Here is a 27,922-nt window from a genome sequence, read left to right as displayed (position 1 = left end):
TGGGGTTCTGGTTTCTGATGCTTCTCAGGGTGAGCTTCTGTCCTGCCTCCACTCTGGGATCTTGCTCCTTTGTGACAATCAATATTTTGAGTTTGGGTTTGAAAGATCTTCCCACTTTAACTTCCTGAGGAAAAAAAAATGAACTTTCAGTGGCTCCTCCTGGCCTGATAACCTGCTGACCAAATGCTAATCTACAAGCAGAAATCAAAATTAAATTGAATTTCCAAAGGTCGTGAAGCATTTCCTAATAGAATCTGGAGGGAAAACTTCCTTAGCAGAGGACTGAGGGGTCTGACAGCCCTGGAGAGCAACCATGTGCCTGCCAGAGCCACGTCTGCTTAGGCTGATGTCACAGCCTGTTGGTCTCTGCATATCACAGTGACAAGAATCTCAGCATTTTGGATTTTAAAAAGCCCAAATTATTCTGTGTTAAAAAATTTACAAATCTCAGGTTTTAAATGTCCTCTCCAACAGCAGTTTTTCCCAGCACTGGAAGATATTACAAGTGTGTGACTTACTTCTTGTGTCCCCAGAGGTTGTGGCAGTCTGGCACTGAGCAGGTGAGGGATGGGGCAATATTCCACCCTGCATTTCTGCCTGGAGGAAGGCAGAGGAGGTGCTGGGCCCATTGGGGGTCCCTCTTTGTGTGAACTGGCCAGCACTCCTGAGCTGTGCCAAACACAAACCTGGTGTCACACACTGTCACCACATGCCTTGTGTCCAGCAAAAAGGCTTTGGGTGGGTTGAAGACCATGCTGACATTGAAGATGGGTGTCCTGGAGAGTACAAACAGCTCTTTTGGTTCCCAGCATGGTGCAGGCTGATGCTGCCTGTGGTGCTGTGCTCCCAGGGACTGTTCAGCTGCTGGTGACACAAGCCTGGTCCTGTCCCTGGGCAGAAGTGCTGCTCCTGTGTGGTGACACTGAAGCACTGAGCTGGGTACAGCCCTATCACCAGCTGAACCCCTGTGGGGTGAGGTGCCAACAAGAGTCAAGGCTGTGGAGCTTTGGAACCTGCTCAGGAGGCAGGAGCAGGAGCTCAGATCCCTTTGCTCATGTTCTCTGACACCAGCACGCCCTTGGAGCTGGCAGAGCAGGCTCTGGGGGTCTGCGGGACCCTGGAGGATGGGATGAGTGACAACTCCCCAGCAACCTGTGCTGGCATCTGCTTTGTGCCACTCCAGGGCTCCTGCACTGCTGGGACTCGGTGTCTCCATCCATCCTTTTTGCCCACAGGTGGCAGAACAGGCTGTATTGATACAAGGTTTTGTTCTGGTTCCTGAGCAAACACCTTCTGGACAGTGAGTAAAGTTTAGGGCCCCTTTTCATTCCTGTTTGGCCATCACTTCTGTGTGTACTCTGCTCTACTGGGAGGCATTCATTCCTCTGGCACATTACAGAGGGCTCTGTGATCTGGCACTGTCCCAGGGCCTCTGCTTGTCTTGAGAAAGAAAACAGTGTGGAAAGAATGTGTGATGAGAGCTTGCTGCTGCATGGAGAGCTGGCACAGTGAGACCAGGGTCACAGAGGAGTGGAAAAGTCAACTTGTGCCCCTGGAAAAGGCTTTTCCTCTTGGGGTCTGGCCTTCATCATGCTGCTCATCACATGGGACTGAGGGAGAAGCAGCAGAGGAGCAATTTCCAAAGGGAAAGGTAGCATCTTCTCAGTGGTACTTGTCACTTCTGCAACTTGTACTTCCAATGCTCTGAATTTCCAGTGGCTTCAGGAGTATATCCAGAGCAGGAAACTGCAACCCAGAACCCTTAACAGCTGGGATAATCCTGTTCAGGAAAGTTTCTTTAACACTGGAACCTTGACAGGCTGGGAAATCTTTTGCTGGGTGAGCAGCAGGAGGGGTTGCCAGGGACTGGCTGTGCTGCTGGTGGCCTGGGGGTTTGCTGGAGCTCTCTGGCTCTTGCTCCAGCAGTGCCCCTGGCAAAAGCTTCATCCCTCTGCTGTTTTGTGGGCGCTGAAGGAGGGGCTTGTTCCCCCTGCTCTAGGGTTTGAATCATCTGGCTAGTGCAGGCTGCTCCATGTGCCAGTAGTGAGGGAAGCTGGGGGTCACCAGGCAGCTCCTCCTGCAGGACTGCCCAGGAAAGTGATGGATTTTCTGTTTGCCAAGGGGGCTAATGCAAGCAATTCTTTCAGCATTCCTTTTCCCTGGCTGTGCTGAGGATCTCAGTAAATGGGATGACTGGAGGGAGCAGCAGATGACCCCCATTCTGCAGCATGAGGCAGCTCTAAGATGTGGCTATTCCCAGGTGGGGCTGAGAGTTGTGGGTGCAGCTCCTGAGACTCCAGCCCTGCACTGGAGAGGCAGAGTCATGCTGTGGAGCTTGGAGCCAGAATATTCCCTGCCAAAGAAATGCATCTTTTCACTACTGTAGCTTATTCCTTTTGGGAAACTGGTTTAACATATATTAGCCAAAGAATAATGGTTGCAGCTCTACCAGGAAGCTTTTATTAGGAGCTGTTTCTGCTATGGCCAACCTCAGGCATTAACATCATTAGTCAGGTCCCCACTCCGGGCATATAAACCTTCAGGGTTCTTTACTCCTTGCAGTAAATCAACCTGGCTTGTTTTGTTTGCTTTTCCTATTTCTGAGCCTTTGAAATAGAACATTTTGAAGTATTTTTCAGCAGCTTCAGAGGCTAGAAATGATGGGTATAGTTGTAGCAAGTGAAAGCAGATGTAGATATAATTAATAAGGTTTTGTGGTTATGTGGAGCATCACCATGGGAGAGCTGAGGTGGGAGCTGCATGATCAGGGGTAAGGATTCTCCTCCTGGGCTGCATGGTCAGGGATGAGGATGCTCCTCCTGGGCATCAGCACAGCCTCATGTTCACCCTGTCTGGGGTAGATGCCAACAGCACCCAGTGACTGAGTGACTGGGGCAGCATTTGAAGCTCTGTTACCACCCACCCTCCCCTTTTGGATGCCTGTGTCTGCTGTGGGTGTTTTTTCCTCCCTTTATATTCCTGAAAAACCTGGAGATGTGTTTGGTCAGTAGGAAAGAGCATCCCAATGCCAGCGAGCACGGCGCCGGCGCAGTCCGACGCCTGCAGTCCCCCCTCATTCAGCATCTCCTCTGTGATGAGCTTTCTCAGAAGCAAAGTGTTGAAAATATAACTGCCTTCAGGTCTAAAATTAGAAACCATTCTGCAGACTGATTTCCTCCCCCTCCTCTTCTTTCTGACCCAGGAAACTCACCAGCTGTAATGTTCCCATAGTAACACGAGGCATGGAGGAAAAGCAGATGAAAGATCTCTCCTTGTAGGGACTGTGTTGTTCTGCAGCTGAGAGGCATGGGTCTGTTTTGCATCCTTGTAAATGAGTGGGATTAATTAAATGTAGGGTCTGGACATGATGGGCAAAATGTATCTGTTTATAGGTACAAATTGTTGAGGGGGGAAAAATGTCAATAGTCAGACCAACAAATGCAGAATTAAAGAGAAATGTTTAATTAAAGCACGGAACGTTGTTACAATCCATTCTCTGTGCAACAAAACTACCAGGAGCAGGGCTGGAAGACAAAGCTGCTAGTCCAACACCATTATTATCCAGAATATAAAACCATGATGTTTTAGTAAGTCAAGAAGGAAGATTTTCAACATTTCAAGCAGTGGCAAACCACGGAGCACGATGTGAGAGTCAGCTGACTGATTCTGCCACTGTTCTATGCCAGACACTGGACTTCACTCCCATGTTCTTGCCTCTCCAGTCCTTGCCTCCAGCTGGAGGTTGCAGGGGATCAAGACATAATCCTGAGCAAGGAAGGAAGGAAGGAAGGAAGGAGGACTGAGCATGGTGCCTGTGTGGCTCCATCAGCCCACACAGGGCTTCACCACCACCCCCACAGCCCCAGCCACTGCCTGTGTCCATGGGGCTAAAGAGGGGCTGGGCCTGTTTAAGGCAGCGGAACTTGGTCCTGCATGTTGCCAGGGCTGGACAATCAGGCTCTGATTTATTCTGGAGCTGGGAGGTTAGCATTGCTCCCAGGCTTCCTTTAAATCAAGCACAGCAGGGAGCAGTTTAAATGTCTTATTTCTTACCTTGTGAATGGTGATGTTGATGTCGGTGTAAGTGAAACTGGCAATGTGGGGCAGGAAAACCCCTTGTCTCAGGACCTCTGAAAGAAAGAAAGAGGGAAAGTTACCAGCTGGGTGCTGCCCGGGTCCATGCTGAACTTCCCACATGGCAGCACCCACAGAGCTCCCATCTCCTCACTATTTATCTGGGCTGGCACCTCCTCACGGATTGTGGGCAGGAACAGCTCCTCCAGCAAGGCAGCCTGTGGGGGAAAGGCAGGGTCAGCTCATGGTGTGGGGCTAGAGCAGGAGGAGAGGGGCAGAGAGTAGTGAGAGGGTCCTGGTGCTCACTGCACCTCTTCCCATCCCACAAGGATGTCTCAGCTGTCCCTCCCACCAGGTGCAGCAAGCACCCAAAGTCAGTTTTCCCATATTTCCCTGCTGGCACCCGCTGCCCAGGACGGCTGGGGCAGCTGAGGGGGACCAGGCTCTTAGAGGATGGTGCCAGGAGTGGCCACAGCTGGAGGTACCTACCAGTATAGGACCCACATCAGAGGTGGCCAGGCTGAGCTCAATATCCCTGGAAAACAAAGAGCAGCAGAGGAGCTGCTGGTGCTGAGCTGTTCTAAGCAGCTTCTCCTGTTTCCCCAAACTCCTCATCTGGGCCTTTGTGAGAGTGTGGAAGCTGCAGTTCCCACTTTTCTCCCTATCCATGTTTCTGGAATTTCACTGTCTCCCTGGGGAAGAAGCTACGTCTGCAATGCCCAAACTCTAAAATCTAAAACCCTCCCCAGCCCACTTTGGCTCTCCTTTCCCTGATGTGAGTGGGATGTGTCCCCCTGGGGCTCCTGCAGGGCAGAAGGGGCATTACTCTACAGCTGCCACAGAGATGATCATCCTGGTGTCGGCGACGCTGAGCTGGAGCCTGGCAGTCACGTCCTGTGAGGGAACAGAGAGCAGGATCAGTGAGGAAAAACCCCACTGTGGCTTTGTGGGGTGTGAGGAACCCATCCATGTGCTGCCTCCTGCAGTGTGCTCCCTGCATCCTGTGTGATGCCACATGGGCAAACAGTGCTTGTTTAGAGAAGCTGGAGTGATTTTGGGGTCACTGTCACAGCAGTTGGATGTGGTGCTGCAGCGGAATTGGGAAATTTGTTCTGAGGTAAAATTTTTCCTGATAGAATGGAAAAGTGAATTTGTTGCATGTGGCTTCTGAAGTGAATCTCCCCATCCTTGCCCAGGAGGATGTGAAGTGCTGAGTGGGAGCTCAGTATACATTTGTCATGTAACTCTTTTAATAAATGTTCCTACTTTTTTAGTGCTTGGAATGAGGTTTTGGTTTCTGATGCACTGACAAGAGGAGCGCTGTGATGGAGAAGGCTGAATCAGCCCCTGCAGTGGCTGCAGTGGGGCTCAGAGGAAGGGGCAGTGCCTGTGGGCAGCAGGGACACACTCAGCACATTGACACACCCACCACGTTGACACTCAGGAAGCTCTGGAAGGGGGATGATCCCGCTCCAATCTGGGCAGTGAGGAAGAGCTGCACGATTGCTTTGTCCTCCTCCAGCACCACGTGAGGAGAGCTCCTGGTCACAGCTTGAAGCACAACTGGCAGGTCCTCTTGGAAAAGGGAGCCCATCTGCCGAGGGAGTGGGGCTGTTTCTGGGCACGGCAGCCACTCCTGCACCCCAGGGTGGGCAGCTGGGGGCACCGCCTGAGTTGGGCTTGTGCCTCTTGGAGTTACAGGGACAGCAACACACCTGAGTGATCCTCTCAGCCAGGGTGGCCGTGGTCAGAGAGCTCTGAAACACAAAGCACAGCTCATGATCAGACCCATGGGGCTGCTCCAGGGCTCATGTCCAGCCCCTCTGATGAGCCCCATCCCACCCCTGGGTACGTGCAGGAGCCCTCCTCACACCAGCCCATGCCAGGAGCAGTGTGCAGGTTACTCCTCATGGTAAACTCTCCATGCTCCATTACACCAGGAATATTTTTAGGAGCTTGGGGGTGAGGGGCTGGGACTCCTTGCAGGTGCTTGGACACATTTGAATTTCGATGTAGGGCTTGTGGTTCCTCCAAGACATTCCCAGGGCAGAGCTGTCCCTCCAAGTGTGTATCTCCCACTCCTTCCTTCCTCCCTTTTCCACTCACCAGGAGACTCACGTTGAGGGCTCCAGACTCTTCCAAGGCAGAGAATAAGCTGGTGTAGAAGTGCTCAGAGAAGGCCAGGATGAGGTGGGAAGTGCTGGAGCTCGCTGGCTCGGGCATGCTGAAAGGCACAGGGCTGACTGGCAGGGGGATTGCTGCCCCTGCCACTTGGAAAGTTGTCTGCAGGGACACAGGCAAAGAGAAAACGAATTTCAAGTGTCTCAGGACTGTAGAAGCAGCTTTTCCAAGCACTGGAGCTGGGCTGTAAGAGCTGGAAAGTGAGGACTTACTTGCAAAGAGATGATGATTCCCTGCTCAGAGTACATGGGGGCAGCCAGGGGCAGGTACTGGACTTGGCAGTTTGGTGTGATGGGGAATGGAGCTGCAAATGGAGCAGAGGGATGCTCAGGAAGAGGAGGGAAGGAGTCACAGGCTCTGGGAAGTGTTTGGGTTTCCAGAGTAAAAAAGACAGGGAGAGAGCTGGGCAGAGGGAGCAGGTCCCAGTGGCAGCAGAGCCTCTGCTACTGCAGGGTAGGAATTTGTCCCACCTCATAATCTGCTCCAAAAAGCTCCTTGAAACCCTCAGTCCATAATGGGACTGAAAGTCAACTGCCCACCTGCCAGAGACATCAGCCGTTCATTTGGGAAAAGCAGCAATTTGGACACTTCCAGGCAGATCTATGGAATAAAGAACAAAAAGAAAAGAGGTAATAGATGAACATGGGGGTCTGTTGGCACTGGGTGTCCCCAGAAGGCCTCTGAGGTGGGTGTTGCCATTGGCTGGTAGCAGGAGCCAGGGGACAGTGGCAGTGTCCAGCGAGCACAGAGCTGTGGGGGGAATCTGGAAAACACCAGGTAGACATGAAGTGCTCTAATTCTTACAGACATTCTGTACAATGCTCTCTTATGCCTTTACAAACTTTATCTTACTTTTTCAACGTTGATCTGCTTGTCCACGTCCGAGCCCGAGGACTTGCTGGGTAAAAACAACAGAACAGAAGTTAGGAGAAAACCAGATCAGCCAAAGGTGGGTGCGTGTCTTTTATGTGACCCAAAAGGCACCCAGAGACAGAATTACCACTGTTTTCTATCAAGCTATGATTACAATTCAGAATCACAAACTGCTGGAGAATTGCCACTGGACCTACATTAAAAGCATTCCAGCTGCACAACTCTAAAAGTACCACTCCCTTGTGACAGACTGAAACTCTCTTAAAATGGGGAAACCACCCAAAAAGTAAAGCAAAGCTCCTCCCATGAAGACAAAGTTTTAGTGTTGGCCTCTGTTAGCTTTGAGGGCAGTGACCAAGTCTCAATCCAATGCCTAGAAACATTTGTGCCTCCGTTTCTCCTTTCACCCATTACCCAAACCCCACAAGGAGGAAAACTGTGGGGCTGACCTGTCTGTCTCCTCGGTGCTCTGCACCTCCTCCAGGGTGGGTTTGCAGTCAGAGGTCACCAGCTCCAGGTTCCCTTCGGGGTTCATGTCCACGTGGAGGTCTGCCAGGATGGACAACCTCATCTCCTTGGTGCTTGAGCTGTGGAGGAGAGGAGAAGGCTGGAGCTGGGGGGTGCTCCTGGCCACACTCCCCCCAGGCCACCCTTGCTCCTGCAGGTGCCTTCAGCCAGGAGCTTGGGCTGGCTCCAGCCTGGCAGCCCCAGCACTCACGGGGCAGATGTGATGCCCAGGTCCACCTCGATGCTCAGCCGCATCCCTGTGTCGGGGATCAGTGTCAGGGAAAACTTGTCAACTTTGACAGAGATAATTTGGTTCCTGCTGGAGCAGAAAGGAAAGGAAGGTGTTGGGAGACCAGCACAGACCCTGAGAAACCCCAAAAGTTCACGAGATCTGCACAGATAAATCCATGCCCTGAGAGCATTGTGGGTTCTGCTGCTGCTGGAGACCAGCAAGGGAGCCAGGACCTCATTTCTAAACCTCCTGGTGTGCAGGAGGATTTTTGTTCTCACTGGCAAAGTGTCTTTTGTCCCAATATTCAAACACCAGTGTGAGCCAGGGGTATGGCAGGGGCAAGAGAGGGCAACTCACCTACTTGGAGAGGTGGGAGATGGGGCTGGGGCTGGCGAGTCCATGAGGTCCCTCCTGAGGACCGACTCTGCATGTGGCTTTGAAACTTCAGCAACTGCAAAACAGGGCAGAGGTTCTATGAGAGCCTCTGGAGCTTGTGTCCTGATGGACAGACTGAAACCCATTTCCATCCCTTACTGACCCCCTGCTGCTAGCAATGGGTGGGGGGTGAGGCAGGTGAGCTGAGGAGTGGCATCAGATTGTGGTGCCAGCGTTTGGTGTTTCAGTGGAAGGTGCCACTGGCTGCTGCTGGCATGGGAGGGGTGGGTCTGCACTTACGGTATCTCAGTCCAGAGGGGGTGAGGATGCCCCCACAGTCGGGTGACCTGGTGGTGTGAGCTGGCACCAGGAGGCTCAGGAGGACGCTCAGGGTGCGGAGCATTGCCATGCAGGCACCTGGAGGATGAGGAGGACAAAGAAGAGGAAGAGGAGGAAGAGGAGGAGGGGGAGGAAGGGACACCCACAGCAGCATGCTCAGAACAATGTGGCCCCTGCCTGGCCACTGAGGCACAGAGCCACAGATCTGCTCCTTGACTGGGTTTGTGGTGTGGAGCTTGTCAGCTTTGGTGCAATAGCAGCCCACAGCTCTCGTGTGGTGTCTCAAAAGCAGTGACAGAAGGTTCAGCCTTGAAGAGCCTCTGCAATCTTGTGAGCTAGAACAGTGCCTGCAGCGATATCTCACTTACTGAGGAGCACAGAATGGCCACAACTGGTATAAAAATAGCAAATAAACAGAAGCTAAAATTAATAGAGGAAGGAATGGAAGTTATGGTGGAGTCATAGAGTCAAATGAAAAGGTGAAAGTGTTATCTGTCTCTGAAAAACATTTGGGAATCGTATATAATATCTGTAATGCTCTTACAATGTTATGAAAACAAGTAATTCAGAAAGTTTAACCTGCAGAAAACATACATATTTATCTCAGTCTTTGCAGAAAGCATCACTTCTGGTGAATGCTGACCCTTATGGAGACACACAAAAGTAGGAGCAATGCCTGTATCAAGTTATTCAGTTTGCAAAAGCATCTTTACCTCTCCTGGCTGGTCTTCCCATGCTTCTGACTCAGTCTGTGTGTTGCTGTGGCCACATCAAGAAATCCTGCTGGTTTTATATATCCTCCCAACCAAAGCTGATGGGGCAGGAATTGGCAAAGAGGGCTGGGAACCGGGACACTGGGGGGACACTTTGTTTTTTGTACCATTTTTATTGTTTCCCAATAGAGTTGATTACTTTGGCTGTTGACCCAGCGAGGTGAAGGATTGAACAGCAGGTGCTGGGGCAGCTTGTCTTCACTGTGGTGTTCCTGAGGAGCACAAAGAAAGGCCCCTGGATGGAGGGTGCCAAGAAATCAAACATTGTTAGAAAGCGAACGTGGGTTTCTTTGCTCTGTAGCCACCCTTTCTTCTGAACACCACAGGGACAGCAGCTCCGTGTCCCCCTCTGCTATGGACACACTGAGAGAGCTTGGGCTGTTCAGCCTGGAGAGGAGAAGGCTCCAGGGAGACCTTTGAGCCCCTTCCAGTGCCTAAAGGGGCTCCAAGAGAGCTGCAGAGGAACTTGAATAGGTCGTGGAATGACAGGACAAGTGGCAATGGCTTTAAACTGACAGAGGGCAGGGTTATGTTAGAGATTAGGAAGGAATTCTTCCCTGAGAGGGTGGTGAGGCCCTGGCACAGGGTGCCCAGAGAAGCTGTGGCTGCCCCATCCCTGGAAGTGTTCAAGGCCAGGCTGGATGGGACTTGGAAAAGTCTAGAGGAATGTGTCCCTGCCCATGGCAGGGGATTGGAACTGGATGAGCTTTAAGGTCCCTCACAACCAAGACTGTTCCAGGATTCTATGGGAGGCTGCTGTGGTTTGTGTCACTCTCCTGGCTCAGGAGCCCAGACCAGAAGGGATGAGACTAGAACATGACCTGAAGGAGATCCTGGCAATTTATTAAGGACATTCTCTGGTTCCATCAGGGCTGGGTAAGTCTTTTGAAGGTAACAGAAGTGTTTCTATTGGGTTCAGCGAGTTTTAGACCAGACAGAAGATCTGAAATGGCCCATGTGCAATAATCCCTTCCTCTCTTAAACCCATTCCCTATCAAAAGCCACTGGCAATATTTATTACAATTGGCTGAGAATACAGTCAGTGGCATCCACTCTCTTAGATAATATCTCCACAAACAGTGAAACCCTTCATGGCAGGGAATAAACCCCCCTCCTTCCTGTGCTTGATGTCCATCATGTTCTTCTGGCTTCCTTTTGGCCTGGAGGACAGAGCATGGCCCACCTGCAAACACCACACGCACACACACACACACACCCTGCATGGCCTTACCAGCTCCCCTTTGTGTTCTGACTTGCCCCCATCCCTCCCTATGAGCCCATGACCAGTTTCATGAGCTCATGAGCATGACCAGTTTCCCAGAGAGCGCTGAGCTGCCCAGTTTGGTCTGGCTGCCTTGGCACTGGGGTGAGGTATTCAGGGCTTGTTGAAACACCTGCAGCCTGGGCAGCAGCCATTGTCCTTTGTGCCTCAGTGATGTGAGGAGCCGGGCTCTGCTTCCAGGTGCATCTTGACACGTTCAAAGCCCTTGGCTCTCCCCAGCACGGTGTTGCTTTCCTGCTCAGCATGGCAGGGAAATGCCAAGAAAAGCAGCATTCCAGCCACGCTGTGCATTTCCATCCAAGGCATCCTGGAGCAGTGTCAGGAGAAAATATGAAGATCGAGCAGCCTGCCAAGGGAGAGCAGGATTTACACTTCCATGCTGGTGTAGGCAGCCCACTGAGAGGCAAGAAATGTGCTCAGAAAAGTAAATCCATCGAGGAGGTTGTAACCCTCAGACGAGTCCCCTGCAGCCATGGGAGGTGTTTTGTGGGATTTGACTTTGGCAGGGATGTGGACACAGCCTAGGAAAGCCTCTGAGAAATGAGTGTTTGCTGTGTTTTAGAGCAGCAGTTGGGAATTTGCCCCTGTGGTTCCCTTTTCCAGTGCAGGTGATATCACCAGCTCTCCCTGAGACTGGGGATTTTCTGGGGAGCGTTATTATCTGTTCCAGCAGTGCAAGGGTTGGGGATAAGCTGCCACCACGCTGCTTAGAGGTGGATTTTCTCCTCCTGAAGAGCTGTTCTGGACCTGATGATGCCTGTGGAGGCTTAATTAGATGTCAACTCACAGCATAATGACTGATCAAGTTACTAGCACAAAAGTGTCTTTCTGGCATGATGTGCTCCTTGTCGGGAGTTATCCATAAATCTTACACTCCTGTTAGATAAGATGTAAATCTCCTTGTCTGGGCTTAGCAGCAGGCCACCGAGCACAGCTCTGGGAGGGAGGTAATGACGGATTAAACCTCATGACAAGTTTTATACAGAAATGAAGAGAGGAAATAAATTACTTTGTGCTGCATTACCTCACCAGGCTGAGCTCCCAGAGCTGGGTCCTGCTGGGTGGGGTACCCAGGAGGGGATGGGGAGGACACAGTGGTGGCCAAAGGGACAGCAGAGGGCTGGAGGAGGGATCTGTGCAGCCTGTTTGCAGCCTGGTGGGATGTGTGGGTGTCCCATGGTGGAATTAGGGCAGGGTTGGGGCTGAGGAGCCCATTCTGTGGGCAGGTGCAAGTTCTCATCCTCACTCTAACCCTGCCTGAAATCAGTAAGAGTATTATTGGGGTTACCACAATTTTCACTGGGTTATCCCCCAGCTGAGCCCCCGCAGTGTTTGGACAACCCCACAAACCTTTGGGGAGCTGCTCCTCCAAGAGTCACAATTACATGTGTGTCTCCAAGAGCAGAATCTGCCAGTGCCCATCTTTGGTTTCTTCTTGCTCCCACTTCTGTCTGTAATTAAGCAAATGAGGTTTTTCCTTCAGACTTGGTGCATAAGTCTCTGTTGGCTGGGAGTTTTCATTTGGGACCCAAGACTGAGAGCATACACAGACTTTCAGATTTATCAGTGAAATTATTTATATTGGCAGATGTTGGAAATCCTCAGGGACCAGCTCACACCACAGTATCCCCTTTAATTCTTTTGGTTCTCCTCTTTCTCAGTCAGGTTTTATAGAGTGACTGTTCCTTACCTCTCTGCAGAAGATCAGCAGGGGTTCTGGGTGTGCTGGGATGGGATATGTTAATGGAGATGTTTTTTATGATACACTGCAACCCCTCGCCCTCCAGCACAGGATCTCCCCTGGGGGCTTTGTGCTGAACTCCTCATATTCTGCAAATCCTCCAGCAGTCTCAGCTGCTCCAAATGGGAGTGATGTTCTGCAGAAAATGGCAGAGGAAGCTGTGGAAAAAAAAGCCCAAGACCAAGGCCAGGAAAGGCATCAGGGGGTGAGTGATGAGCCGCAGCCTCCAGCCCGGAACAGGGACAGGCAGAGGAAAGTGGGAGGCTGGGAAGTGTCAGCCCGGAGGCAGCCACGAATCACTCCCTGCTAACAAGTGGGATATTAAAGCTGGTGATTTTCTGCATGGCTGTGTCTACAAACACACAAAGAAGCTGTAACTTAAAGCCAACAAAGCGCCTCAGCTCCTGCCCCAGCACCCTCTGGGGCAGGTGTGGTAGCTCTGCAGCGTCCCAGCTTTTGTCCCTGATGTCCCAATGCAACCCCCCAATTTCTGGGGGATCAGAGCCAGTCCTCCATCCCCCAGATCCATGCTGGATGGGGGCACGGAGATATTTTGAATGCCAAAACAATTTTTTCCTGATTTTTTTCCAAATTACCCTGTGTGATTTTTCATTGGGAAGAAAGATGTTTCTAAATTTAAAAGTAGATTTAAATGGAAAATTTGAACAAGATGGGAAAGAAAATGGTAATGAGAATATCAGCAAGAGGTGACTTTGCAGTAAGCAAAAATCCTGGGCATCAGGCTCTGACTGTTCCCCCTTACCCAGCTCTTTTCTTCTGTCTTTCCTTCAGGCTGAAGGTGAAAAGTTTCTGTTTTCTGGTGATCTTTCTGGTGTTCTCCCCTGGCTCAGGGCTCTTCATGGCTTAGTCCAAATGAGAATCACTGGGAAAAGGTCAATGGGAGCCAGTGCCCACGGGGAGGATGGCTGGGGGATCTGGGGGCTCACTCATCCCTGGGGTTTATTCTGTGCTGACCAAACTCTGCTCTGAGCAGCTTTACAGAAGGAACACGGAAATCATAAACCTGATGGTCGGAGGGTGGCTGGGGCAGGACACCAGGGGCACCCCAAAGTTCAGCCCCAGGAGCTCCCATATCCCCTCTGTCAGTGCAACCTCCCCAGCAGGAAAATCCCAAAGGACACATTGCTGCTTTGCCAGGATTGGCAATTCCTCAGGGGCAGGTCATAGCACTGTTAGAGGTTTCAGTCTTCAGGTTTGGATTTCTGCAGCACGCAAATTCTTTTTGCAGTTCCTTTTTTCCAGTAAACAAAGATTTTATGGACAAATTCAGACCAGCTCTAGTTGTGCTATTCCATGCAATGTGCATATTTTTCTGCTTTGTACTCCCAGACTGTCAGAGCTTCTTTTAGGGATGTAAGCCTTCAGCTTCATTTAAAACCAGAAGATGGCATTCTCGAGAAAAGGTTTTCAAAGACAGAAAACACATTTTATTAGACACGAGGCAAATTCTGCCCTAATCCATACCAGATCAATTTCTTTAGTGAGTAACTTTCCCACTTTTGATCCTCAATAAATAATTATTGCAGGGTGCATGAGGACTCTGAGGGTGATGAGTTCTCCCTGCCCAGCATGCAGCCCAAGTGGTGAGCAAGGTCCTTCACAGCACCCTTCAGAAAGTGCTGCCAGCTCTGGTGAGTCCCATCCTCCTCCCATCCCTGTTTCCCAGAGATCATCTCCTCCTCCCTCTCCTCCTTCTCCTCCTCCACCTCCTCCGCCTCCTCCGCCTCCTCCTTCTTCTCTGTGCACTGGAACAGATTTCACAGTTTTGCTACACAAAGGAGCTTTCAGACTGGTGAAAAGCAGCATTTCCAACCATTCCTGGGTTTATGCAACAATTGCACTGGTGCTGCTGGAAGTCTCCTTGTCCCAGCCTGGCAGGCAGGGATGTGAGCTGCCCTTGGGGCTGAGCACCTCATTCCCAAAGGCTTGTCAAAGGGCAGACTTGCAGCCCCCCAACACCTCATAAAGTCAGTCCATTTTAGTCAGGTACCCGTGGGGATCTGCTCCTGCTCTTTGCTCAGCTTAAAGCAGGTTTAATCCAGAAGAACCCAGTTCAGCCAGGGATGGAGGAAACTGAGGCAAGCCCTGGTTTGTGAATCCAGCAGTGGAGGCTCCTGATGTTTGTGGTCTGGAAGTCTCAAAGCTCTGCTCCCACCACAAGTGTATCCAAAAATGAAAATGTTATTTCAAGGAATAACAAATGATAAATCAGCCTTCTAAACTTGTGCCTGTTTTTCCACAGGCATAAATGCTCAGAAGTGATCCCTGCTCCCAAATGTACAATGTGCATTTGTGGGAGAGTTTTGGCCACCAGTAACTCTCCCGGGTGTGGCACCTGTGGGATGGGAGCCTGGCACATTCCTCCAGTCCCCAGGACTGTCAGGGGTTCTGCTGGGACAGTCACTTGTCACCCTCCCATTGCAGTGGACCTGGAGGGGGAAGTGCTGGGCAGTGCCTCCAGCCAGGCTCTGTCTGCCCAGTCCTTCAGAGGCAGGAGGGACCTGCCTGCATGCACAGAGCCACAGCAAAGGGTGCAGACAGCTTCTCTGAGGCCTCCTGAGCATTGTTCCTGTCCTCAGAATCAAACCCCCTTGCTATCACAGCTCCTTGCCTTTCTGAAATCTCCAAAATTCAACACATCTCCCTTAACCACGCCCAAACCCAGCTGAAATGGCAGCAAAATTCCCCACCTTGCAGCATCCATTTATCTACTTAACTCATGTGGGAAGTATGCCAAAAGCAGAGACTAAACTCAAATACACAAACCCAAGAATTCCCACCCTGTTGATTTTCCCTCTGAGTATTCCCAAAATCCTTTGGTAGGCAGGGAAATGCTGGAGATGCTGGCAGTGCCCACCACAGCCAAGGTGTCTCTGGCAGTGTCTCCTGCTCATTTCAGAGGTGCTGTGTGCAGGGATCCTGTCTGACCTGCTGGGCAGCACCTACAACATCAGTGGGGACAAGGTAGGGGCACTGCCATGGTGGCTTTGCCATACCCTGGGCCACCCCTGGACTTGGTGCCATTAGTCCATCACACACAAACACAGAACCAACTGTTAAATCCCACCCAGGTGCTTTTTTTTTTTTGTGGATTTTTTTAAATCCACAGAACATTCTGGTGCTGGACATGCCTGTCACTGAGACCCAAGGGATGGGGACTCTGGCTGCAGTCCCCAGTCCCCACTCAGGGAATGGATGGGGGAGGGAGCAGCAGGGTGCTGGTATTCCTGGGGTGTCTCTTCTTTTCTTTGGCTTTCCAAGAGTTTGACTCCACAAACTGAAAGAAAAAAGCCTCATGACCCTGTAGTGAGACTGTCCTGCTGTGCACTGTCAGATCCAGCTGGGCATGGCTGGGCAGAGGCTGTGCCCTGAAAGAACTGCATATTTTTTTTTTTTAATCCCTAAATAAATCATATTTGCACTGTCAGGATGCATCACCCACACTCCCACAGGATGGGTGCAAGAAGGTGACCCCCTGCTCCCAGGGGGCACATGCTGTGAGGGGTGGGGAGTGTGCCCAGGGATTTAGGACCCCAGCAGGAGTCAGGTTTGGGCTGGTGTTGGTATTTATCAGCTGCTTCACTGATATCGATCCCGAGTGTGTAACTCACTGACTCCTGGATAATTTCTTGTCATTAGCAAGTCAATAAACAGCTTTGATCCTGATTTCATCGAGCTGACATGATTTGAACATCTTTTCCTGGTGACAGGAAGCTGCTGCTGAACCGAGGATATCTTTGGAAAGATTGTTGTGGGTTATTTTGAGGAAATTACTCCTAGGAAAACCTGCTGGGGAGGCAGGCTCCAAAAACCCTGTCTGTTCTCCACAGGGATTTGTTCTGCATCATGTGTAAGGAATAATTCTCCTTGGGAGTCCTCAACAGTGAGGAAGGAGCTGTAAAACCAGCTCCCCACAAAAACTGGGGTTTGTGATGTCTCTCTTCATGACACTGCAAGCATGAACCAGATTTCCCTTATTTTTCTTGTGTTAGCTAACGAACAAATTGAACAGTTTGAGTCTCAAGCCTTTGAGCAGAGCAAAAAAAATGAATCCAAATATCTGTCCACAGCTTTCCTAGGGAATTCAAGGCTGGGAATCTCAGGGAGCACCTGGTTAATTTTTCATGAGGCAGCTCTGCTGCTGAGCCACACTGTCATGTCTCTGCCACTGGTGACCTGGGGTGGATGTGCAGCCTTGTCCAGTGCTGTTCCCTGGAGCCCTGCACAGACCCAGAAGCCCTGACCCCTCAGCAGCAGGGATGTACCAGTCTCTCAGTGCTCCCACAGGGATGGCAGGGCAAACCATGGTTTCTTCAGGCAGACAGGCCATGTCTGAATGATGCCATCAGTGGGAGAGCAGAGCAGATCCACCTCATTTTCCATCCATAGCTAGGATGTTTCCCCCAGCCTGCTCTGACTGGAGCCTGCTGTTGTCAAGGTCTCAGACTCTTCTTGGGGGTACGTGCCCCTTACTCTTTGCCTGACAGCTTCATTTCAGGTGATCCAAGCACAGGGAACTGAGGCAAACATGTCTGTCCACGCCAGTCCTATTCTTCTCCCTCTGACCAAATCCGTTCTGGTTTCTGTCCTCACTCAGTAATTTGGCTCTGTGCTCTTGGGGCTTTGAAAGTCACTTTAGCGAGACCTGGACATCACCATGCCATTCTCTTTATGGGAATCTGCTTCGGATTTTCCAAAATATCCAATGGTCAGAGACCTCTGCATTCAGCAGCCACTGGGGAGAGGCCAAGTTATTGTCATGCCTGAGAGGTCACTAGGCAGGAGCTGTTCCCAGAGCTGCCACCCTGCCCCTTCCCTGTGCACTGACCAGTGTCAGGGCTGTCTTCATGGTAGTTCAGGTTTTGGACAGTGGCTCCTGGACCATGAAGCGACTCGGGATAAATGATAACTTAATACCATCTTGTTAACACCCTCGTCCATCTTATCAAAGGTCATGATCTCACCATGACAGCTGGGCTTTATGCTCCAGAGGCCCTGGCTGATCAGGTTGCAAGGAGAGTGACAACTCCTTCAGTGCTTTGATTATCTTTTCCACCCCTTCCTTGGCCCTTAACTGAGGTATTTTTTCAAAGCTGGAAATAATGTGTGTCCAAAGCTGGCTAATCTGCTGGAAATATTTATTTCCAAGTTTACAGAAAGTATTAACACTGAGCAAGCAATTTTTCTGGATTATTTTTCAGCAGAGCTGGGGAGCAGCCATTGCCATCCACTCCTGTTGTCAATGAGCACATCAGGGAGTGAAGAGTTCAGTCCCCTCAGCTGGTGTATTCTCCCTTCAGCACACAGAGCTTTTGCTGGGCTTGTCAGGATGTGCCCCATTTGGTCTGGGGCCCATGGAGGGAGGTTTCTTTTCCCTGCCCCAAAGAGCTGCTGCAGTGCCTCTGTGTCTCCTGGGCAGCAATCAGGGCAGGGGCCTGGAGAGAGCTGCAAGGAGGAGGCAGAAGAACCTGGGCAGCTGCAGCACATCTGTTGCATGGGGTGGTGTGCCCACAGTGGGATCAACAATCCTTCCAGAACTTCAGAAAGACCCCAAACCAACAAGTTTTGGCCTGGGACCTTCCAGGTCAACGGCATCAGCTTCTCAAGAGTGTCTTCCTGTTAAAGCACATCCCACCTCCAGCCCTCTGGAGCACTCTGAGCAGAGGTGATGGACTTGGAAGCAATTCCATGCCAGTTAGATAAGGGCAGCATTTCCCAGTTAGGTGGTGTCTCTCCAAAGAGTCTGTCAGCCCAGGGTGTCTGTTAGGCTGTGACACTGATTAGGCTGTTGGCAAGTTGGATGGGAATGCTGGGCATGTCCTGGTGGCCTGGACAGGGAATACCTGGCTCTATTAATGTCTCCACAGTCTGGCTTTACACTGGAAAAGGTGCTGCCTCGTCCTTCATTTATCATAACACATGGCACATCCCCACACAGGGGCTTACTGCTCAGCACTGCAGCCCTGAGAACTGCAGAAGTATGAGCAGCCAGGGGTGGCCAGTGTTTTGACACATTTTTCAGTCAGAACATCAATTCAATTTAGAAGGAAAAAAGAAAGAAAGGTATTTTATCAGGGCATGACATCTCAGCCACGTCCTCACCCAGGCAGGATGAAAGGATGATGTACCACAGCAGGCACCCAGGGCTGGCCGAGCCTGCACCTACAGATTACTCAATGATTTACCTAACTCCCAATATCTCCAAGGAAATATTTGCAGTGGAAGTCACCAGAAACAAGACATTGTTTGTTTTGCTCCCCACCAACTATTTTGGATGTCCCAAATGACATCACCTGCCTTTTTTCCTGCTGTGAAGCTCTATATATGAAGATCCTGGATCCCCTTGATCTTCACAAGACAGGGACATTGCCTGGAGAGAGAGCTTGGTCAGGTAAGAGCAAACTTATTCCTCAAAAAGTGTGCTCCTTGCTTCTGCCTCTGCAAACCCTCAGTGTTCCTTTGGGAGTGTTGGCCTTTTAACAAAAATTGTTATTCTTGCCTGCTGCCTGCCTGAATTCTGCTCTGAGAAGTAAATGGTGCCTTTCAGTGCAAGTTTCTCCAGAAGAGATGTGCGTGTTCATTGGATTTGCAGTGCTTGCAGAAGAAAGGGTATTTCAGGGTTTTCATGAACAATTATCACTTCAATTATCTTTGGTATGACTTGATTATCTGCCATAGATTTCTAGCTAAGGTGAATTAGACCTCTCACACTTGTTTTGATCCCTTTTTGATGAGTTATTTACATTTAAATGGATTTGGAGCAATGAAGTTCATTTTGGTTCTTTAAAAAAGAAAAATAAGCTACTTCAAATTGTAGGTACCACAGAGATATTTCAATGACACTGAAATGTTAAAGTTTACTTTCTCTTTCTTACAATTCTATCAGGTGTTTCCTGCAGAGGGAAGCCTCAGAATCTGAGGTTTGTGCAGAAATCATGACATTCTCCCTGGAGGTTCTCTCCTTGCTCAATATGTTCGTTTATTTGTATTCTGTAGATGTTGTTGCACTTCTTCTAGAGACAATCATGTTGTCAGAAATGTCTTGTTTTCCCCTTCTGTGGCATGCAGGATGTGTTTCTTGGAGAAATCCCCATCCAGGATGGTTGAGTCCCAGATCACACAGCTCAGTCAGGCCATTGCTCACCAGCACTGGGGGTCACAGCAGGAGCATCCCAACAACGCTTTGCTCTCCCCTTGGCTGCTCTGGCCATCAGGTTTTGGAGTAACTGGTGTTGGCATTCTGGTTCCTTCTGCAGGAAAGAGCCACCAGGAGGGTCACTGTCCATCATCACCAGTGTGATGAGGAGGCAGGAGAGATGCCAGCAGCCTCCTCCCCGATTTTGCCTTCCCTGACAGGAGTTCCTTCTTTCTCCCTTCCTCCTTTCTCCTCCCTCCCTTCTCTTTCCTCTCTCCATGGGCTGGTGCTCACTCTCCCAGCACTGCACTCATGGCAATCACTTCCCACAGCTATTGGGACCAAAGATGTCGGTGTTGTGGACTGTTGTCCTGCTCAATAGCCTGCTGATCCCTTCACAAGGATTTATAATCCCATTGTCAGTTGCCAGACCAGATATGAATGGTAAGTGTATGTAAGAGACAGGATTTATCCTTCTTTTGAGGCCAGTTCTGCTCTTTTTGTCTCTTAATCATACTCAGAAAATCCAAAGCTGGTGCAGATCTGCCCAGCAGTAGTGGCAATGCAAGTAATTTGCATTTATAAAGCAGTTTGGAAAGGGCACTTCAGTTACTTTACAGAGGCTGGTGCCACCACCTCTTTTGTATGAAGAGGGAGAGGGGAGGGAAGGGCCAGGCTGGCACACCTTGTGTAGCTCACAGGGACCTCTGATTCTGTTCTTCAGGTTTTAAAGATTCACCAGCCAAAGATGTTCCCCAGAGAGCTTCAGGTGGTCTCCTTGGTGGCAATCTGCTTGGCGGTCTCCTTGGAAAAAAAGGACTTGTTGGAGGTCTCCTTGGTGAAAATGGTCCTGTAGGCAATCTTCTTGGAGAAAAAGGCCTTGTTGGAGGTCTTCTTGGTGAAAATGGTCCTGTAGGCGGTCTCCTTGGAGAAAAAGGCCTTGTTGGAGGTCTCCTTGGTGAAAATGGTCCTGTAGGCAGTCTCCTTGGAGAAAAAGGCCTTGTTGGAGGTCTCCTTGGTGAAAATGGTCCTGTAGGGAATCTCCTTGGAGAAAAAGGCCTTGTTGGAGGTCTCCTTGGTGAAAATGGTCTCCTTGGTGGTCTCCTTGGAGAAAATGGTGCTGTTGGCGGTCTCCTGGGTGGAAATGGTCTTCTTGGTGGAGATGGTCTCCTAGGTGGCCTCCTTGGCCAAGATGGTGTAGTTAGTGGCCTCCTTGACCAAGATGGCATCCTGGGTGGCATCCTTGGCAAAGGTGGTGTCGTTGATGGTCTCCTTGGCAAAGATGGCCTTATTGATACTCTCCTTGACACCGTCCTTGAGCTTCTCATTGGCAAGAACGGTCTCCTCGGCAAAAACGGTCTCGTTGGCAGCCTTCTGGGTAAAAATGGTGAAGAACTCATAGGGTGAGTGCAAGTGGGAGATGGTGACCCTGAGCAGCCTGGTGTGTCTGAGCCATGCTGGGGAAAGGCTGTTCTGGAGCCTGCACACGCAGGGCTCCCTCTCTCCCTCCTCTCCTGGGGTGGGTTCATAAATGGGGGCTCATCTGTTGGGAGTTTCTGCCTCTGCCTGGCATCCCAGGGTGCCTTGTATGTGCCACAAGCTGCTCCTGGCTGGTGGGGATGCCTGATGAGACCCAGGGGGAAGAGGACCCCAAAAGCACAGCTGCAGTGCTGGGGCTGAGGGGACAGGGCTGTGCAAATGTGCTGTTCACTGCCTTTTTCCTTGTTGCAACCATCCAGACTGAGAATTGTGAACAACACCCTCCCCAAAATCAGTCTGCGCTCCCTGCCAGGCTTTGGGCACCAGGTGGACTTCAAGACGCAGCTGCTGGTAGAGAGCAGGTAGGGCATGTCCACCAGGGGATGGCTTGGGGCAGGGGGGCACCATCTCTCTGGAAAGAAGATGGTCAGCAAGTGTCCTGAGCTGCCTGCTGTGCTTCCCCTGGGCAGCGTGCCGGGCCAGCCGCTCTGCCAGCCGGTGGAGGTGGATGCGACCATCCTGGTCCGGGACACATGGATGGCTCCCCAGAACGCTCTGAACTGCAAGACTGTTGACATAAACACCCATGTGAGGTAGGAATCAGGTGTGAGGGAACATCTGTGTGAGTGGGTGGCCCATGGCCAGCCCATGGCTTGTGGGACACCTTGGTGCTGTTGGTCATTGATGGCAGCAGGTTTCTACCTGGTGCCTTGAAGGTGATCCAGCTGTCGGGCTCAGAGGGGAACTGTTGACCTTTTTCTAAAATTTTGGCTATGAAAAGAACATTTCTGCATGTGGGGAACCTGGCACTGGGCAGGATTCAGAGGGCTTGGGAATGGTAATACTTCAGCACTGAGTAAGGACAATGCAAGTGAGGTCTCACATTTCTCTCGCGTGAAGTCCCCTTACTTTCCAGCATTAATCTTTGTCACTTGCCATCTCCTATTTTCCTGTTACCAGACCCAGAGTGCCAGTTCTGGAAGAGCCTTTGAAACGCCTGCTCAGCAATACCCTGAAGGATCTGGTGAGTCTGCAGAGCCACCTTCGTGCCCAGTGCCGGGTGGGCAGGCAGCACTTTGGGCAGGGCAGGCAGGAGGCCAGGCTGCCCCATGGATGTGGATATTTGCACAGCTGTGAGCTCAGTGGGGCGGTCAGCCTCTCCTCCTGCTGAAAGGCAGCACCAGCACCTGTGCCAGGCTCTGCTGGCAAACAGATTTCTGAGCCAGGCGCTGGTTTAGCAGCCACTAACCCAGGTGAGACCCATGCTGGCTCAGAGGGGCGCTCACCCACACAATTCTGAGTCCTGTGTGATGGGATGTGCCCCCCAGCACTGCCTGCAGCAGCCCTGCCCAAATGTGCAGCCCAGCAGGGCGCCCTGTCCCTGGCTGTGTTGGTGCCACGTCACCCACTGGTGCAGCGGGTCCCAGGACCCTCTCACTCCCCTCTGCTTCCCCAGGGCTGCAACATCATCAACGCCAAGCTCAAGGTGTTGAGCTCCCTGCTGGGCTCCAGGAACCGTAAGTTGACACCTCCTGTTCCCCTCCTCCCTGTCACATCCTGCCCTTAGCATTGCTTGGCTTTTTACATTAGGTAAATACAAATATTTTAGTAATTTTCTAAAACCACAGCTCCCAGCTCAAACCCAACATTCAGTTTCCCTGCCCCAGCAGCAGCAGCAGCCAGCTCTTCCAGCAGAAAGCCACCACAGGAATGGTTGCTTTTAGAAACAACACTTTTGCTGCAAAGTATTGTTTTCTAGTGGCTTTTCCAGCTGGGAATGCTGTGAGTGGGAGCTGCTGATGGTTCCAGTAACTCCTGGGACCATGGGATTTGGCAGAATCCCCTGCCATTACGGATGAAGAGCTTTCTTCCCTGTGTTCACAGAGGTGCTCCCACTCGGGGCCCTGGGGGACCTGCCCTCCTTCTCCATCCTCAGTGGTGATGCCATCCAGATAGATCTGAACGTAAGTGCCACTGTGTTCCCTGGTCCCAGAACCTTTGACTTTGATTCATTGGAACATGGTGGATGTTTATCAAAGGCTACTCACATTTCAGCTGCCTTCAGGCACTGTTCTCAGGAAGGTTCTGATGAGTCTGCTGCAGCCACATCCCTGCTATTGCCACTGCTGGGTCTTTTCTTTATTTTTTGCTTGTTAATCCTTGATGGTGGCATGATCAAGAGTGGCTTGATGCTACTTAATTAAGCATAATTGTAGCACTCTCATAGTTTTTAATCAGAAAAGTTTAATTTCATACAGGAGCAGCAGTCACTGCTTCCAGGCATGTTCTGTTTATAAGTGGTTTGTCAAAGTTTGGTAATTGACAGGGACCAGAATCATGCATAAAATATCAGCAATGTGTCTTTCCAATCAGAATATGTGGCAGTGTTTCAGTGGGGAAGGTGTCACAGATGCAGCCCTTGCCTGTGCCAGCGCAGCCTGGAGCAGCCCTGTCATCATTTAATGCAGACAAACCTCCTGGGAGGCTCTCCCCGAGGTGCACAGGCAGGCAGGGTGCCCAGTGCAGCCTCTGAGCCCCACCAACGCCCGTCCCTGCTGTGTCCCCTGCAGCTCCTCCCTGAGAATGGCAGGGATGGCGTGATGCCCCCCACGCAGGGACTGCCCCTCAGTGCCAGCCTGCAGCTGGCCACCGGCCGCCGGCCCCGGCTCAGCCTCTCCCAGGACACGCTCAGCGCCCTGCTGGAGCAGGGCCAGGGCCAGGGCGCCCTCAACCTCAGCATCACCAGCTTGACGGGGAGCAATTCCCCTCTGCAAGGCCAGGTCAGTGTCCTGCTTGCCCCTGGGTGACCCAAGGGTGCCCACCTTTGCCTGCTGTGTTTGTGGGGTCCAGCTGAGCCCAGTGTGGGCTTTGCCCAGCCCCTCCCGGGCAGCGATGTCACCGGTGCTGTTCCCACAGGTCCCCCAGAGCAGCTCGCTGACCGTGTCTGCCCTTTTCCCATTCATCCCCCAGGTCAGTCACCTTCTCCATTGCGTTGATTCCAGCCCCTCACTCACCCCACCCCTGCCCTGACCTCCTCTGTCCCTGCAGCTCAGCCGGGCCCTCCCTGGCTCCCTGCCCCTGGAGCTGCGTGTCCGAGTAAGGGATGAGCCAGTGGTGACTGTGAGGGATGGAAGGGCCACTGTCACCCTCAGAGCCACTATTGATGTCACCAGCCCTGCCCTGCAGACCCCCCAGGGGCTCCTGTTCTCCGTTGATGTGGTGAGTGAACTCCTGGGGGATGAGATGCCTGTAACAGGGCACTGGCTGAGGCTGGATCACTGCTGGCATCCCCTTGGCTTGCCCTACCCTTGGCCCTGCAGCGTTTGTACTTTTGTATTTACTGCATCATCAAAGCGGTGATGCCCAGTCCTTTAAACAAGCTCATAACCAAGCACAAAGTGTAAGTGAAATGTTTCAGGAATAACACAAAATAAAGACAGGAAGGCAAACCCTGGGGAGAGAGATACATGATGCCATCTGTCACAAAAATGTGGCTCCTCGGCACAGACAAGTGTTTTTTCACAGAATGGGTAATTTACAAATACACTTTTTAGTCTTGGGAGCTGTACAGGGGAATAACCTCATTTCTTTCATTGTTCCATTTCCAGGACATCGTTCTGAACATCAGCCCATCAGTCTCTGATGGCAAACTGCAAACCTCCCTGGCTCTTGACAGGTAGAGCCAGCTCTGCGGGTGGGGGGGCTCTGCCTGGGGACAAATGGGGCTGGTGGGGGACAGTGATGTAGACACAGTAAAGATGTCAAGGGCTGCTGGAACCTTCCTGCTTCCTCCCAACCCCAACCTCAGACCAACTGCGTGGCTGACGTGATGAGACAATTGTAAAAAACTTGTTCTAATTTTAAAATCCTGTATCTTTATGGGGGTGAGAAAACTTCCAGACCAAGAAAAGGGCCTGGAGGAGGCTGCACCAACACACCCCAACTCTTCCTTGTTTTTATCTTTTGTAGCATCAACCTGACACGGTTCCCCCAAAGCCTTGATGCTGCCAGTGTAAGTGCATGCACTGGGTGGAGGTGCTGCAGTGAGTGATGCAATGGCCAGAGGCTCTGTGTGGGGGAGGAAATCCACAAGCTAATTCTTCACTTTTCATCCTTTTGCCTCTCTTGACAGAGGCCAATTTCCCTCTGCCCTGCAGATCCCCTGTGCCCTACAGCAGTGACACTTGGGTGTATTTCCTCACTTGGGGGGGCTGGAATGGGGGAGGAATAATTAAAAAGAAATTACCCAAAGAGCATACCCACCCTCAGTCCTGGGAGTGTTTCACTGAAGGAAGCTTCCCAGTTCTTGTATTTGATAGCAAACTGAGTAGAACTCAACTGATCACCCTGGCATGGCCCCATAACCATTGCTCTGACACATCCTCTTCCCTGCAGGCCTCCTCGCTGGCAGAGTGGCTCAAGAAGGTCCTCACAGCTGTATATGTACCTTCTGTTCAAGGTATGGGGGTCAGGGTCCCCTCTCATCTCAGATTCAGCTGGATTTGGGGCTCTCCCCTCCCCTTGCTGCCTTCATTCCGGATCTCATCCCTGCGATGAGATTCTTACACCCGTTTTTGCAGATGCCTTCCGTGTGTCAGTCCCACTGCCCAACGTCCTCAACACCAACCTCAGGAACGCTGAATTTGCCATCACTGATGTAAGGATTGAGTTTTCCCACTGTGCTGTGTCCTGGGAGAGGGAATGTGCCCACCCAGGCCTGGCACATGCAGATCCCACAGCCCCACACCACCCTGGCCAACCTCATTTCCCATGGGCTGCTCTCAGTTTCCCTCTGCTGGTTTTCCACAGGAAAACCTCACCTGGGATACAGCAAAAAGCTGGTGAAAGTCTGAATGAGAAAACTGAGTAGTTTTTGTTCTACTTCTTCCAGGAGGACGAGTTTTCTGGCCAGAGCACTCTGGGAAGATCCTGCTCGGGGGGAACCTCGATGCTGCTCCCTTTCTGAGGCAGCACATGCCCCCCTAAGCCCTGCTCTGCTCCACTCTCTCCCTCTTCCTTTCTTTCCAGTGCTGCTCTGTGCTGTGGATGTGGCCTGAGCAGGACAGGCAGCAGCCTCTGGCCAGCATCATGTGAGAAACCTGCTTGGCTGGTGGATGTTTGGGGGTTCCTGCGGCCACTTTTAAGATCCACAGCCAGGAGGCAGAGCTCTTAGGCACATAGGCTGCTCTCATATTGCTCTTTCAATAAAATCTCTCACTGTCAGTATTTTCTTCTCTGGATATTTATTTATATGAGTTTCTGGCTCCCCACAGCTGTTTACCTGCTCCATGCCCCTGTGCCACATGGCCCACAGATGGGTGGGGAGGCTGTGCCTTCAGAGGACAAACTGGGACCTAAAGAGAGCATTTCTGGAGCTCAGCCTGTGGCACCAGGTGTGAAACAGCCTCTCAGAGGGGCACTGGGTTGGGAGCACGTGGGTGCCCTGGTGCAGCCCATCTCTCCTGCCTGACTGGTGGGGGACAGAGGAGAATTTGCAGTGCCGTGCTGGCACAGCTCTTGCTGATCTCTCCCTCTCCTTTGGAGCCCTTTGGAGCAGCTCCTGCTGGCAGCAGGTCCCACATGGAGCCTGCTGGTGCTGGTTGTGCAAGGCTCGGCACAGATAACGTGAGCACACACTCCATGGGGATTTATTTAGGTGTGTATTATCCCCTTGTTGTGTAAGACACACCAGGCTGTCAAAAAAAGCACATTTGATCTGACAAAGGTATTAAGTGTTGAGGACACCAGAACAAAGGTGCCCTTATGGCCATGGAGGTGTCCCCAGCACAGGGGTTTTTTGGAGGAAACACCATCTGCTGGGAAGGAGCTGGCAGCTGCAGGATGGGTGGGACAAGCCTCAGGAACCACTTCTCGAGGTTCCTTGAGCAGTAAAGGAGACAAAAATCTCTTGGTACTATTCCAAAGCCTCCCCACACACTTGCTGGGAACTTAAAAAATTCCCCTGCTGTGGTAACCTGTGTGTGCCAGCACCTGGGCAGGTGCCAGCAGGGATTTCTGTGGAAGAAGCTGATTTCCCAGCGTTTTCTTTCAGGTGAGTGCAGCCTCACGTGCTGCAGCCACAGAGTCCCACACACCTTTTCCTTCCCTTTTGTCCTGGGCTCTTGGGAACAGTGCTGCCTGACACTGGCAGTCCAGTAACCTGCTGCTCAATGCCTTTCCCTGGTTTACAAGTCATAATTTATAGTGGAATATATGAAACCCACAAATGGTGCTTCACACCCTCAATCCACTAGCCAGCTTTGGAAATTCAAGCACTTTTCCACTTTTCCTGCAGCATCCTCACCACAGAAGGATCTGCTGTGTGGGTTAAAGCAGAGGTGCCCATGGACCAGCATAAGGTCTCACTTTAGGAGGAGCTGAGCAAAGCCTTGAAATTCAGGATAAGGTCAGGTAAATAAAAGGAGTTCAAAAAATGATGAAAGGCACTGTGAGCCTGGGGGGACAGAGCCTCTTTTTTACCCCCAAACCTTATGATGTACTCCAGTGAGCCAAGAAAAAACATGGGAATAAATACAACAATAGTAGGAATGAAGTGAGTAATTCCAGTTTATATGTAGTGACTATATTTAGTGACTATCAGAAAATAGGTCATTATAGCAAAATGAAAACCCTTTTCTGAAAATTCATTCATTTAACATGAAAGTATAAGGAGGTTTTGTGTAGTGCTATCCTTTTGAGGTTCTGGTTATTTTTATCATAAGGTTAAAACTGGGCCATTTTAATAAGAAAGGCCAGTGTGAGTCACTGATACAATTTCAGCCTTAATTTGCACAACTCACCTGAGGGTGAGGTGGGCTGAGATTGGGCTGTAAAGGAGTAAAGTGAAGGAGTAAAGTGAAGGAGCGAAGTGAAGGAGTGAAGTGAAGGAGCAAAGTGAAGGAGTGAAGTA

At 51.1% G+C, this 27,922-nt stretch overlaps 2 protein-coding genes and 1 long non-coding RNA gene across 3 annotated transcripts; 2 read left to right on the top strand and 1 right to left on the bottom strand.

Moving 5' to 3' along the window:
* Positions 1-3,696: 3,696 nt before the first annotated feature.
* Positions 3,697-17,354, bottom strand: BPIFB2 (BPI fold containing family B member 2). Its single transcript, XM_066561863.1, has 17 exons — positions 17,316-17,354; positions 14,005-14,143; positions 8,543-8,659; positions 8,225-8,318; positions 7,847-7,951; positions 7,578-7,715; positions 7,108-7,153; positions 6,795-6,855; positions 6,468-6,559; positions 6,181-6,357; positions 5,790-5,831; positions 5,504-5,668; positions 4,901-4,968; positions 4,564-4,609; positions 4,229-4,292; positions 4,054-4,130; positions 3,697-3,765 (listed from the first exon to the last, which is right to left on the bottom strand). Exons 1-17 carry the CDS (start codon positions 17,352-17,354, stop codon positions 3,697-3,699), a joined length of 1,539 nt encoding a protein of 512 aa, XP_066417960.1.
* Positions 17,355-21,064: 3,710 nt separating this feature from the next.
* On the top strand, positions 21,065-24,042 carry LOC136564090 (BPI fold-containing family B member 4-like). Its single transcript, XM_066561861.1, has 8 exons — positions 21,065-21,078; positions 21,273-21,374; positions 21,483-21,605; positions 21,973-22,036; positions 22,469-22,529; positions 22,897-22,976; positions 23,583-23,792; positions 23,929-24,042. The coding sequence occupies exons 1-8, from the start codon at positions 21,065-21,067 to the stop codon at positions 24,040-24,042; spliced, it is 768 nt and encodes a 255-aa protein (XP_066417958.1).
* Positions 24,043-24,104: 62 nt separating this feature from the next.
* Positions 24,105-26,016, top strand: LOC136564114 (uncharacterized). Its single transcript, XR_010784679.1, has 6 exons — positions 24,105-24,231; positions 24,621-24,688; positions 24,982-25,024; positions 25,408-25,471; positions 25,593-25,669; positions 25,904-26,016. It is a non-coding gene; the product is annotated as an uncharacterized lncRNA (long non-coding RNA).
* The last annotated feature ends 1,906 nt before the right edge of the window (positions 26,017-27,922 follow it).

This window comes from Molothrus aeneus, chromosome 17, assembly GCF_037042795.1.
Source record: "Molothrus aeneus isolate 106 chromosome 17, BPBGC_Maene_1.0, whole genome shotgun sequence".
Classification (NCBI taxonomy): domain Eukaryota; kingdom Metazoa; phylum Chordata; class Aves; order Passeriformes; family Icteridae; genus Molothrus; species Molothrus aeneus.
The sequence above is the reverse complement of the archived record's forward strand: the minus strand, read 5'-3'. Positions and strand labels throughout refer to the sequence as shown.

Bases quoted from the DNA above. Each gene is read 5' to 3' on its own strand.
- LOC136564090 (XM_066561861.1), top strand. The intron at 21,375-21,482 runs GTAGGGCATGTC...TCCCCTGGGCAG, and splicing joins CAGCTGCTGGTAGAGAGCAG to CGTGCCGGGCCAGCCGCTCT. The intron at 22,977-23,582 runs GTAAGTGCCACT...TGTCCCCTGCAG, and splicing joins CCATCCAGATAGATCTGAAC to CTCCTCCCTGAGAATGGCAG.
- BPIFB2 (XM_066561863.1), bottom strand. From the start codon at position 17,354: ATGACCTTTGATAAGATGGACGAGGGTGTTAACAAGATG. The intron at 6,856-7,107 runs GTAAGATAAAGT...TTTATTCCATAG, and splicing joins AGCAGATCAACGTTGAAAAA to ATCTGCCTGGAAGTGTCCAA. The intron at 4,969-5,503 runs GTGGGTGTGTCA...GTTCCCTCACAG, and splicing joins GCTTCCTGAGTGTCAACGTG to GACGTGACTGCCAGGCTCCA.